Source organism: Scyliorhinus canicula, chromosome 17 (genome assembly GCF_902713615.1).
Source record: "Scyliorhinus canicula chromosome 17, sScyCan1.1, whole genome shotgun sequence".
In the NCBI taxonomy this organism is placed as follows: Eukaryota; Metazoa; Chordata; class Chondrichthyes; order Carcharhiniformes; family Scyliorhinidae; genus Scyliorhinus; species Scyliorhinus canicula.
Window position 1 is genome coordinate 47,053,851 of NC_052162.1, and position 13,040 is coordinate 47,066,890.

Consider the following 13,040-nt stretch of genomic DNA (forward strand, 5'->3'; position numbering starts at 1 on the left):
CCTTAGTGTCTAAAATTGCCCTTAGTGTTGGGTTGTGTTACTGGGTTATGGGGATAGGGTGGAGGTGTTGACCTTGGGTAGGGTGCTCTTTCCAAGAGCCGGTGCAGACTCGATGGGCCGAATGGCCTCCTTCTGCACTGTAAATTCTATGATTCTACAGTCAAGTGATTTGGGAAGATTACAATCAAAGAATCCACTATTTTTTAGTCACTTTGAGACCACAGATACAAATCATTCAGGGAACCAGTGTCCCATTAAATTGTCTAGTACTCTTTCGATTGGCAAGTTCCACCTTCCTTCCGGACCATGATTTTTCTACCTTTTGGAATTATAGGAGTCGATTATCAAGAAAGATATAGGAGGGCACCTCGATAGAAAATTGTCCCATGAACGGACGCAGCATGGATTCATGAAGGGCAGGTCATGCTTGACGAATCTCTTGGAATTCTATGAAGACATTTCAAGCAAGGTAGATAAAGGGGACCCAGTGGATGTGGTGTACCTAGATTTCCAAAAGGCCTTTGACAAGGTACCACACAAGAGGCTGCTGCATAAGATAAGGATGCATGGTGTTAAGGGTAGAGTACTAGCATGGATAGAGGATTGGTTGTCTAACAGGAAACAAAGAGTGGGAATAAATGAGTGCTGTTCTGGCTGGCAATCAGTGAAGAGTGGTGTGCCTCAGGGATCGGTGTTGGGACCACAATTTATATAGACCAGGGGTGGGCAAACTACGGCCCGCGGGCCGCATGCGGCCCGCCAAAGGTATTTCTGCGGCCCACCAAGTCATTAAAAAAAAAAAAAAAAAAAAATATTTTTTTTTTTTTAAATAATTTTTTTTTTTTTTTAATTTTTTTTTAAAGGTTAATGGGTGAGGGGGCTGTTGGGTTACTTACTGGTATAGGGTGGATACGTTGACTTGAGTAGGGTGATCATTGCTTGGCACAGCATCGCGGGCCGAAGGGCCTGTTCTGTGCTGTACTGTTCTATGTTCTATATGAGGCGCCCAGAATCATAACCGGGTGAAGTAATTATTTTACTTAATATACTATGCGGCCCTTTGTGAATTGTGAATTTCTGAATGCGGCCCTTGCACGGAAAAGTTTGCCCACCCCTGATATAGACGATTTGGAGTTGAGAACTACGTGCAAGGTATCCAAGTTTGCAGATGACACGAAGGTGTGTGGCAGAGCAAAATGTACTGAGGACTGTAAAACCTTACAGAGGAACATTGACACATTGAGTGAGTGGGCAAAGATCTGGCAGATGGAGTATAATGTCAATAAGTGTGAAGTTGTGCATTTTGGTAGGAGTAACAATAGAATGGATTATTACTTAAACGGTAAAACGCTGCAGCATGCTGCTATGCAGAGGGACCTGGGTGTACTTGTGCATGAGTCACAGAAGGTTGGTCTGCAGGTGCAACAAGTAATTAGGAAGGCAAATGGAATTTTGTCCTTCGTTGCAAAGGGGATCGAGTTTAAAAGTAGAAGGGTAATGTTGCAGTTGTACAAGGTGTTGGTGAGGCCACACCTGGAGTAGTGTGCGCAGTTTTGGTCTCCACACTTGAGAAAGGATGTGCTAGCACTAGAGGGGGTGCAGAGGAGGTTCACTAGGCTGATTCCGGAGTTGAGGGGGCTATCACATGAGGAGAGGCTGAGTAGATTGGGATTATATTCATTGGAATTCAGAAGGTTGAGGGGGGATCTAATAGAAACATATAAAGTTTTGAAGGGAATGGATAAGATAGAAGTAGAAAGGATGTTTCCACTGGTAGGTGAAAGTAGGACAAGAGGGCATAGCCTCAGGATTAGGGAGAGCAGATTTAGGGCTGAATCAAGGAGGAACTTCTTCACTCAGAGGGTGGTTAAAGTATGGAATTCCCTACCGAAAGGAGTAGTAGACGCTACTTCATTGAATATATTTAAAGATAGGGTAGATGTTTTTTTGAAAAATAAAGGAATTACAGGATGTGGCGAGAATGCAGGAAAGTGGTTCTGAGACCACGAATAGTTCAGCCATGATCTTATAGAATGGCAGAGCAGGCTCGAAGGGCCGGACGGTCTACTTCTGCTCCTAGTTCTTATCTTATGGAATGGTTTAGCATCTAAAGTGAAGACAGAAGATTTGTTCAAAGTCTATGCCACTTCTCATTTCCCCCCCCCATTCACTCAGGGACAAGACACTTCAGCTACTCTTTTTACACGCTGTTTTATAGTTCTTGTTGCTTTACCCAATATTTTCCACCACAACGGCCATCTATGGATGTCTAAAATTCAATATCTTCTGGCCTACCATTTTGAAGGCTGAACTGCCTTTTCTTAGATAACCAGCTCAATTGTTTTTTTTTTTTTTTTTCTTTTTTTTTTTTAAATTTAGAACCCAATTAGTTTTTTACATTAAGGGGCAATTTAGCATGGCAAGTCCACGTACTCTGCACATTTTGGGGTTTGTGGGGGCGAACCAAGCAGACGGGGAGAATGTGCAAATACACACGGACAGTGACCAGAAGCCGGGATCGAACTGGGACCTCAGCGCGTGGGGCGGTTGTGCTAACCACTAGGCCACCATGCTGCCCTCCAGCCTCAATTTCTGTTAGCTACAGCGGCCATCATTTTGAAGAATCTCTTCCACTCACTGGAAGAATGTATGCAGACTAGGGAAAATAAAATGGCAGTGGCTGAAAGGTGCGTATTCACGGCTCAAGGGGGAAAAAAGGAACCAATTCAACATTGGAGAAATGACAAAATTCCAAACTATTAAAAAACACGAGCAGAAATACTTACCTTTGAATATCCCCTGAATAAGGGATCAACGCAATATTGAACACTTCTTCTTGCTCTGCCACAAGGATCAAAGACGTATCATATGAAAAACATTTGTCATTTCCAAAAGTACCTAAGAAAGGAAGAAACCAAAAGAAATTAGCACAACATACGAGATACATTATTGATTTCTCGATTCATTGATTTATTCATGGTTTTAGGTTGCTATGAATGCATACCCAAGAGTGAAATTATTTAAAATGCCTTGACTGAAAATAGTCTTTTTTTGTTTTAGATAATAACTATTGAACTTAGTATCTGGTCTGTTGGAAGTTTAGACATTGTTTCTGATGAATGTTTCATAATGATAGACTATTATATTTCAGTGCATTTAGCAATAGAATGTATCAACTAATAATTACAGCAAGAACCTATGGCCAGCAGTGGGTGTGAGGATGCATACGTAGACACTGAATTAAGATTTACTGATGTCCAATGTTTGATTAAGGATCATCCTCCAAGTAACAGACATCTATTGGAACAAATCAAGAGGACTCAGCTGAGAATTAGAAAACAATGAAAGATTAGACCATAGGTAAGGGGTGGATTCTTCGCCCCGCCACATTTCTGTTTTACCCTGCTGGGGTGGGGAGGGGAATGCTCCACTATGCCGGCTAGTCAATGGAGTTTCCCATCATGGGGCAGCCCCACACAGACAGGGAATCCCCAGACTGCCAGCAAAAAGGAGCATCCCATCGGCGGAGAATCTAGCCCTGGGATTCCCTTAAAAGTGAGACCGCGTGGCCCTGAATTCTTGAATCATCCTATTTGTTTATTTTTAAAAAGTGATTTGAAAAAATATTAATGCTTTTGTGATTTATGATTTATTTTGCCATGTTTTTAACCAACTCATTTATTGGTTTGATAGTTCATATGCAAGTGTATTAAAGTGAATAATTAGCAATAAAGTTGTATTTTCAACACCTCCAATCAACCGGACTATCGCCTTTTTAGAAGATAAAATAAGAGATCCTACAATATTCCACACAAGAGCAACAGAAGAATGGAAATACCTTAAAACCCCCTTTGCCTTATTACTAATCTATTCCCAAAAACCAATGCACATGCAAGATATGAAACCATCAACTCGTTTAAATTCTTACCTGTGGCTCTCCTGGGGTAAATGTCAAGCACACCTGACATCCTTCATCGATTTCTTTTTGCACAAGAGGACGGCAACGTAGGGCAACTCGCACTGGAATAACCTTCTCCTCTTCTCTTACCATCCTGTCAAAGATAATAAGAGCCAAGAATACATAAATGGAAACACTAACCACTGGATTGAGACAGTACATTTAGTCAGTGGAAGTGACCACAATTAGAAGATGATTCAATAACTGAGGAAGGTGTAGAAAGTTAGATGTCAAACAAATCAAGGGACAGTGTTAAAACACGCCCAAAACTGTTCGGAGAACTGCTAATAAGTGGAACGAGTATGGAAATGCCACTTCCGGTAGCAGCTATGAAGGCTCAAGTCGCACATTTGGTGGCTCCCGCTTAGGTCGGACTTTTAGATCTTTCCCACCCCCCTACGACTTTTTAGCGGACTTGATTTGAAAAAAATGATGAGATGCAATTGTGAACTGAATTCCCACATCAGTGCATGGAGAGGAGGACTAGGAGAGCCCGCAGAGGCAGAAACAGAAAGACAAAGAAGGTTTGGGTTGAAGCTGCAGTGGGAGAAAGCATGGCGGAGGACTAGAGCTCTGGCTTGTCGACCCAGCAGTCAATGGAGCAGTTGATGCAAGTTATCCAGGAGGGCTTCGCCAAGCAGAAGCAAGACTGCTTGGATTGGATTGGATTTGTTTATTGTCACGTGTACCGAGGTACAGTGAAAAGTTTTTTTTTTTTGCAAGCAGCTCAACAGATCATTCAGTACATGGAAGAAAAGGGAATTAAACAATTCAAGAAAATACATGAGAATACATAATAGGGCAACACAAGATATACAATGTAACTACATGATTAAAGAGACAATTTTGCAGCTGGAACTTAGATTGGATGCCTAAGATCAGGTGATTCAAAAAGTAGAGAAGGCGCTGTCTGATCAGAGGAACATCAAACAGCTGTGAAGTTGGAGATGGGGATGCTAAGAGACCAGCAGAAAAGGTTCCTGGAGAAGGTGGAGTACCGAGAGAACAGGTCTCACCGGCAGAGCTAGAGGATCATTGGGCTCCCGGAGGGATCCAAAGGAGCGGACGCTGGGGCATATATAGCAGCCATGTCCAAGACGCTGTTGGGGGATGGGGCATTCCCCCAACGCTTGGGAGGCGGACAGGGCTCAGAGCACTTGCGAGGAAGCCGTGAATGGGAGACCCCCCCCCCCCGCATGGGCAATGGATAAGGAGCGTGTTTTACTGTGGGCCAAGCAGACACAGATCTACAAATGGGACAACAGTATCCTGCAGATCTATCAAGGCCCAGGTGCGGAGGTGGCCAGGAGAAGAACAGGGTTTAACCAGATCAGATCAACCCTTAAAGAAAAAAGGTGAAGATCGGACTGTTGTACCCAGCCTGCCTCTGGGTCACATACGAGGAACAACATTTCTATTTTGTGTCGCCCGAGGAAGCGCTGGACTTGCGACTGGCCCAAGAGGGAGGATGGCAGATTGGCGATGGGGGACGGGGGCTGGGGGGGACAGGACTGATCACGTGGAATGTAAGAGTACTCATTGGGCCGGTCAAGAGGGCACACATGATCACGCATTTGAGAGGACTGAAGGCGGACGCGGTAATGATTCAGGAAACACATTAACCTAACCAGATTAGGTTAAGGAAGGTTGGATCAGACAGATTTTTCCATTCGAGACTGGAGTTAAAGACCAGAGGGGTCGCAATACTGATCAACAAGAGAGTGGTTTGAGGCGGGAAGAAGAGTTTCAGATGGGGGAGGCCAGTACATTATGGTCAGTGGGAAATTGGAGGGGGTGCAGGTGGTACTAGTAAATGTATATGCTCCAAACTGGGACGATGTGGAGTTGATAAAGAGGATGCTGGGAAAGATACTGGACCTGGATTCGCATAGGCTGGTCTTGGGAGGGGACTTCAATACAGTTAATGACCCTGGTTTAGACCAGTGAAGCTCAAAAACATGCAGGGTGCCAGCAATGGGTGAGGAGCTAAAAGGGTTCATGGAGCGGGGGGAGGGGCACCCATGGAGATTTGGGCAGCAAAGAGTAAAGGAGTTCTCCTTCTACTCACACGTCCATAGAGTGTACTCCCAGATTGATTTATTTGCTCTGAGCAGGGCTCTACTGAAGGGGGTGGTGGGCGCATGGTACTTGCCAATCACAATCTCAGACCATGCAAAAAAAAAAAAAACGGCTGCTTTGAGCATGCGGGTCCAATCATGCGCGCATGCGCAATGCGGCCGTTTTTAAAAAAAACATGTTCGCAGAATGCGCATGCAGGCCGATAATCGGACACACATGCGTAGTGCAGCTACTTTTTAAACGGTTGCAAATTTTTGGTTTACAAGTTCTGCAGTAGTTTTTATTCATTTAGTTTTTATTTTTTTCATTTATTTTATTAACATTATTTTTTTTTACAAGTTCAGGGGGGTTTGATTCATTTCCTTTTTTTTTACAAGTTCCGGGGGGGGGGGGGGATTTATTTGATAAAAATTTACAGGAAAAATATGCAGAACTTTGGACAGATGGAGACTTCATGCTTTGCGACACCGGAAGGTTTCACCTTCATCCAACAGGTTCCATCGGAGGAGCGTGTACGAGGGCCAAAGGGACCCAAAAACCACTCCCTCCATTTTTGTCAGCAGCAAACAAGGCAAGATAAAACAGTGGGTCGTGCAGGTCGGCCGGCGTGGGTCACGAAGGTGGGCCAGGTTGGGAAAAACGGGTCCCCGGAAAAAAAGTTTGAAGAACACTGGGGTCAGAGGACATGCAGACTGAGGAGCTGAAGCGCAAATGGAAGAGATGAGGAGGAGAGAGAGAGATAGAGGATGGTCTCTGGGCAGATGCGTTGAGTAGAGTCAACGCATCCACAACATGCTCAGGCTCAGCCTGAAGGCTCACATGACAGTGACCTGGATGAGCAGGTTCTTTGGTGTAAAAGGCAGGTGTGCAGGGGGCAGCAAACCATGTCCATATGTTCTGGGCATGCCCAAAACTTAGGGGTTTGCAGACATCATGTCCACGGTGTTGAAAACTAGGGTGGCACCGAGTCCAGAGCTGGTGATTTTCAGGGTGGTAGAAGATCCAGGAGGAGAAAGAGGCAGACGTTCTGGCCTTTCCCTCCCTGGTAGCCCAGAGACAGATACTATTAGCTTGGAGGGGCTCAATGCCCCCCTGGCTTATTGACATGGCTAGCTTTCTGTTTGGAGAAAATCAAGTTCGCCTGGAGGGTCACTGTTACAGTTCGCCCGGAGGTGGCAACCGTTGGCCGACTTCCTCACAGAAAATTAATCGTCAGCAGAAGGGGGGGGGGGGGGGGTTAGTTTAGAGTAGGGGGTTAACAAAGGTGAGACCTGTAAGGGAGGGAGCAGGCTTGTTTGCACTATGACAATAGACTTATGTATATTGTTTAATTTGTCAGTTGTAAAACCAAAAATACCACAAAATGTTTATTAACACAAGTATGGAAATGCATCCTCAATATTCATGGTGTAGAAAATACATCTCAAATCAGAAATATGGGAAAATAAGTATAAAAAGCTATTGAAATAACAATTTGGGGGTTGATAAATGGAATAACCAGAAAATCATTTGACATGGTGTTTTGTAAGGAGTGGTAAATATGTACAAGTTATCAATTAGTTAGTCTGGTCAATTAGTTAACACGTGGAACAAACTGGTTGAGCCAAAAGGTCAGAACCTGACAAATTTAGGACTGACAGCAGAAAGTTCACAAAAACATGGAGTATACGTAAATGGAATTACAGTATGGTTTAGACAAAAAGCTTAGAATGAATCATGAATGGACTAATGTTTCAAGGTGCAAGAATTAAAATGTAGACAGCCTACTATCAGCATAAAACAGCAGGTCAGCACAGTTAGCACTTCTGCCTCACAGCACCAGGATCCAGGTTCAATCCCAACCCCGAGTCACTGTCCATGAGGTGTTTGCAGTCTCCCCATGTTTGTGTGGGTCACAACCCCATAACCCAAATATGTGCAGGGTAGGTGGCTTGGCCACACTAAATTGCTCATGATTGGAAAGTGTTTTTTTAAATTAAAAAAACACAGCCCAACAGCAGTTATAGGCTTGTCGCTTCCATGGGAAAATTGCAAGTTCCAACCAACACTCCACAGGACATCCCAAAGCCCAAGCTCTTTTCACCCACTTAAGTAGTCACTGTTGAAATCCCACAACCAATTTAAAAGTAAGGAGTCTCACATTTAAGAGATGAAAAGGCATTTCTTCTGAGGGTCATTAGTGTTTGAAATCCTCTTCCACAATAGGAGCATTGAATACATTCAAGACTAGGCCTAGACATTTTGATTGACAAAGTAGTCAACAGTAGCACAAGTGGATAGCACTGTGGCTTCAGAACACCAGGTTCCCAAGTTCAATTTCCCACTGGGTCACTCTCCCCATGTCTGCATGGGTTTTCTGCAGGTGCTCCTGTTTCCTTCCATAGTCCAAAGACATGCAGGTTAGGTGGACTGGCCATGATAAATTGCCCTTAGTGACCAAACAGAGGGGTTATTGTGATAGGGTGGAAGGGAGGGCTCAAGTGGGTTGGTGCAGACTCAAAGGGCCGAATGGCCTCCTTCTACACAGTGTTCTATGGAGAAGGCAGGCAGAGTTAAAGCCACAAACAGATCAGTCAATGAAAGGCAGGCAGCCCGATTGGTCAAATGGCCTCAGATGTCCATTTCCTACATTACAACCCATATTAAACCAGGAATAGAAATTGATCAAGTCACCCTACACTAGTGAAGAACCGCCAACGCCCTCCCCATTATAAAATAACAGTGGCAGGATCATTTAAACCCAGATCTACGGGATTGAATGTAATAGACTCATATCCATCCCGAATATGATAGCTGGAGCAGACCGCTTTACATTAGTGTTTATCCAAGTATAATACTGCAGGCAGTGACTGATCTGGTGGTAAGAGCACAACACTTGGGGCCCTTGATCTCCGCCAGAACCTGGGCGAACGCGCGCCGACAGAGATAGCGGCTCCCTATCTCAATCCTCTCCTTCCCATTAAAGCGGGTACAAAACTCGCACCTTCAAACGATTCCCGCTGCCTCCTCAAACGCTCGGCCTCGGTAATAATCGCTCTCACAGACCGGCACTCTATTTTCAATCCGCAACCTCCCTAGATTCCGCCTCGGTCCATTTCCATTAACCGCCCGCCAATTCAAATACTGGCACCAACCAATCACAGCCCGCGGCCAGGATCAGCCAGTCACAGGCCGCGCTTCTGGATCACGTGACCGGTGTCATTCCATCCTATCGCAAGGCGGGATGGGGGGTTGGCGGCGGTTGCTGGGGGAACCGGCTCTGCCCTGGGTTCCACAGGGGCTGAATCAACAACTGTGGTCAGAGATCCAAGTTAGCGGGATACGGGGAGAGGAAATATCGGAAAGGCTCAGCCACTCCAAAGAAGTGGCATTGCTGAATAACTAATTTAGGGTTCCTCTCCTCCACAGGCTCTTCACTATGACGACATCGGTTGCCAAAACCGTGCATGCGCAGTTGAGTGCAATATGACGCGCAGTGTGACATGGCGCATGCGCATTGATAGTTGGCTGGCCTTGCTCTTATTGCAGAACAGGGAGCTGAACCTCTGAAGGTTCCCCACAGTTTAATAATAATCTTTATTGCCACATTAACACTGCAATGAAGTTACTGTGAAAATCCCTTAGTTGCCACATTCCAGCGCCTGTTCGGGGAGGGTGCTTTCTGCTTGGTCTGCTTTCAAAGCCAGTGATTTAGCCCTGTGCTAAACCAGCTCCTAAGGCAGAGTATTAAGAAGATAAATTACAGGTCAGCACGGTGGCGCAGTGGTTAGTACTGCTGCCTCACGCCGCCAAGGTCCCAGGTTCGATCCCGGCTCTGGGTCACTGTCTGTGTGAAGTTTGCACATTCTCCCCGTGTTTGCGTGGGTTTGGCCCCACAATCCAAAAGATGTGCAGGGTAGGTGAATCGGCTACACTAAATTGCCCCTTAATTGGAAAAAATGAATTGGGTACTCAAAATTTTAAACAAAAAAAATTAAGATGTGGCAGTGTGTCAAAAAGGTAAGACAATAATGATGGGGGATATTTATCTATATGTAAATTGAAAAAAATCAGATGGACAAAGCTAGCGTGAATGAGTTCATAGAATATTTTTAAAATAGTTTCTTAGAACAGCACACTCTGGAGCCAGATGGCAAGCTATATTCAATGTGGTATTGTGCAATGAGATAGGATTAATTAATAACATGGTGACGGCACCCCTAGTTGGCAGCGAACATAATATGATTGAATTTTACATTTGATGCACGATCAATTGCACAAAGACTAAGGTTAGGTACAACTGTGGCTTTATTGCAGTCAGATGCATGGCCTCCTGCTGCAGCTGGTGAAATGGCAGATCAATGGAGGACACGCATATTTATACTCCTACGGGCGGAGCCAGCCGGCAGGGGCTACCGTAATACAGGTCCTACCTTACATTCCCTAATACAGGTGGAACAGTGGTTCACCACATTCACCCCCTGTTAAAAATGAGTCCAGCGGGGGTGGTGTGGAACTATATACAGCGTTGAGAATTATGTACAGTGTCTTAGAAAAGAAGTAGGGGAGGAAAAAAATGTCAACTTTGACGGTCCGGTGCCCGTCAGAGGTTCAGTCGATCCGGTGCTTTGACGATTCGCTGGGAGCGACGTAATGGAGGCGGTGATACCAGTGCTGACGGTGCCAGTGGCACCGATGGCGGTGCTGGTGCTGGTCTGCTGTTGGGTGACTCCGGGAGCGTACCGAAATCTTCTTTGTCCTCTTGCGTGAGCAGGAGAAGGAGGGATGGGCCTGGTGGGGTTAATGTTGGGAGCGCCGGGGGAGTGGAGGATGGCGCCTGGGTGGGGAAGTGTGTTTTGTTGGAACCTGACGGTGCCAGGTCCCTGAGGGAGACAGTATTTTGGCGGCCGTCGGGGATAACCATGTAGGCATATTGTGGGTTGACGTGGAGCAAGTGTACCCTGTCCACCAAGGGGTCCGCCTTGTGGAGTCGGACGTGCCTACGGAGCAGGACCGGCCCTGGAGCTGCGAGCCAAGTCGGGAGCGACACCCCTGATGTGGACTTCCTGGGGAAGGTAAAAAGACGTTCATGGGGTGTGTTATTTGTAACGGTGCACAGTAGCGATTGAATGGAGTGTAGTGCATCAGGGAGGACCTCCTGCCAGCGGGAGGCTGGGAGGTTCCTGGACCGTAGGGCCATCTGGACGGCCCTCCAAACCGTCCCGTTCTCCCTCTCTACCCACCCGTTTCCCTGGGGGTTGTAGCTTGTCGTTCTGCTGGAGGCGATACCCCTGCTGAGCAGGAACTGACGCAGCTCATCACTCATGAATGAGGATCCCCTGTCACTGTGGATGTAGGCAGGGAAACCGAACAGCGCAAAGATTGTGTTGAGGGCTTTGATGACGGTGGCAGACGTCATACCGGGGCATGGGATGGCGAAGGGGAATCTGGAGTACTCATCGACCACACTGAGGATATATGTGTTGGGGTCGGTGGAGGAGAGGGGCCCTTTGAAATCAACGCTGAGGCGCTCAAAGGGGCGGGAGGCCTTCACCAGGCACTCACGGTCCGGCCGGTAGAAGTGCGGCTTGCACTCCGCACAGACCTGGCAGTCTCTGGTGACTGTCCGTACTTCCTTGACGGAGTAGAGCAGGTTGCGAGCCTTGATGAGATGGTACAGTCGAGTGATCCCCGGGTGACAAAGGCTGTCGTGCAGGGCCCGGAGTTGGTCTACTTGTGCGCTGGCACATGTACCTCGGGAGAGGGCATCTAGGGGCTCGTTGTGCTTGCCGGAGCTATACAAAATCTCGTAATTATAGGTGGAGAGCTCGATTCTCCACCGCAAGATTTGATCGTTTTTGATCTTGACATGCTGTGTGTTGTTGAACATGAAGGCTACCGACCGTTGGTCAGTGAGGAGAGTGAATCTCCTGTCGGCCATGTAATGCCTCCAATGCCGCACAGCTTCAACGATAGCCTGGGCCTCCTTTTCGACGTATGAGTGCCAAAATTCAGAGGCACGAAGGGTGTGGGAAAAGAACGCCACGGGTCTGTCTGCCTGATTGAGGGTGGCGGCAAGGGCGACATCTGAAGCGTCGCTTTCTACTTGGAAGGGCAGTGTCTCGTCTACTGCGTGTGTCCCGGCCTTGGCTATGTTTGCTCTGATATGGGCGAAGGCGTGCTGTGCCTCGGCCATGAGGGGAAATTCGGTGGACTGTATGAGTGAGCGGGCCTTGCCCGCATAGTTTGGGACCCACTGAGCGTAGTACGAAAAGAACACCAGGCAGCGTTTGAGTGCCTTGGGGCAGTGAGGGAGGGGAAGCTCCTTGAGGGGGCGCATGTGGTCAGGATCCGTTCTGGACCACGTAGCCGAGGATGTCTAAGCGGGTCGTACTGAACATACACTTCTCTATTATAGGTAAGGTTGAGAGGAATTTAGCGAGGTTGGCATTGTGGTCCTGCTGATCGTGGCCGCAGATGGTGACATTATTTAGGTACGGCAACGTGGCCCGCAAACCGTGCCGGTCGGTCCATCTCCCTTTGGAAGACCGAGACCCCGTTAGTGACGCCAAAGGGAACCCTAAGAAAGTGGTAGAGACGACCATCCGCCTCGAAGGCAGTGTATGGACGGTCCGATTTACGGATGGGGAGCTGGTGGTAGGTGGAATTTATGTCAATTGTTGAGAAGACCCAGTACTGTGCAATCTGATTGACCATATCAGATATGCATGCAAGGGGGTACGCATCGAGCTGCATTTACCGATTGATGGTCTGCCTGTGGTCCATGACCATTCTGTGTTTCTCCCCAGTTTTAACTATTACTACTTCTGCTGTATTCTCCGACCCCCCTGCCGGGTCGGAGAATCCCCTGGGGCAGTGTGAATCCCACCCCGCCATATTCTCTGGCCCCAGTTTTAAGGCGGGGATCACGCCAGTTGGGGGCCGTTGGCAGCGCCCCCTCCCCCCCCCCCCGGCAATTTTCCAGGCCCCAATGGGCCAAGCAGCCGTCGGTTTCTGGTCAGTC

The 13,040-nt window shown here is 47.1% G+C and overlaps 1 protein-coding gene across 1 annotated transcript in view; it reads right to left on the minus strand.

The window, feature by feature from the left end:
* kif4 (kinesin family member 4) overlaps positions 1 to 9,453 on the minus strand; it is a 99,016-nt gene extending 89,563 nt beyond the window's left edge. Inside the window, 4 exon segments of the mRNA XM_038775033.1 lie at positions 2,787 to 2,806; positions 2,808 to 2,898; positions 3,929 to 4,052; positions 9,021 to 9,453. Coding sequence (XP_038630961.1) covers positions 2,787 to 2,806; positions 2,808 to 2,898; positions 3,929 to 3,968 — 151 coding nt within the window. The 5' untranslated portion in view covers positions 3,969 to 4,052; positions 9,021 to 9,453.
* Positions 9,454 to 13,040: the final 3,587 nt, after the last annotated feature.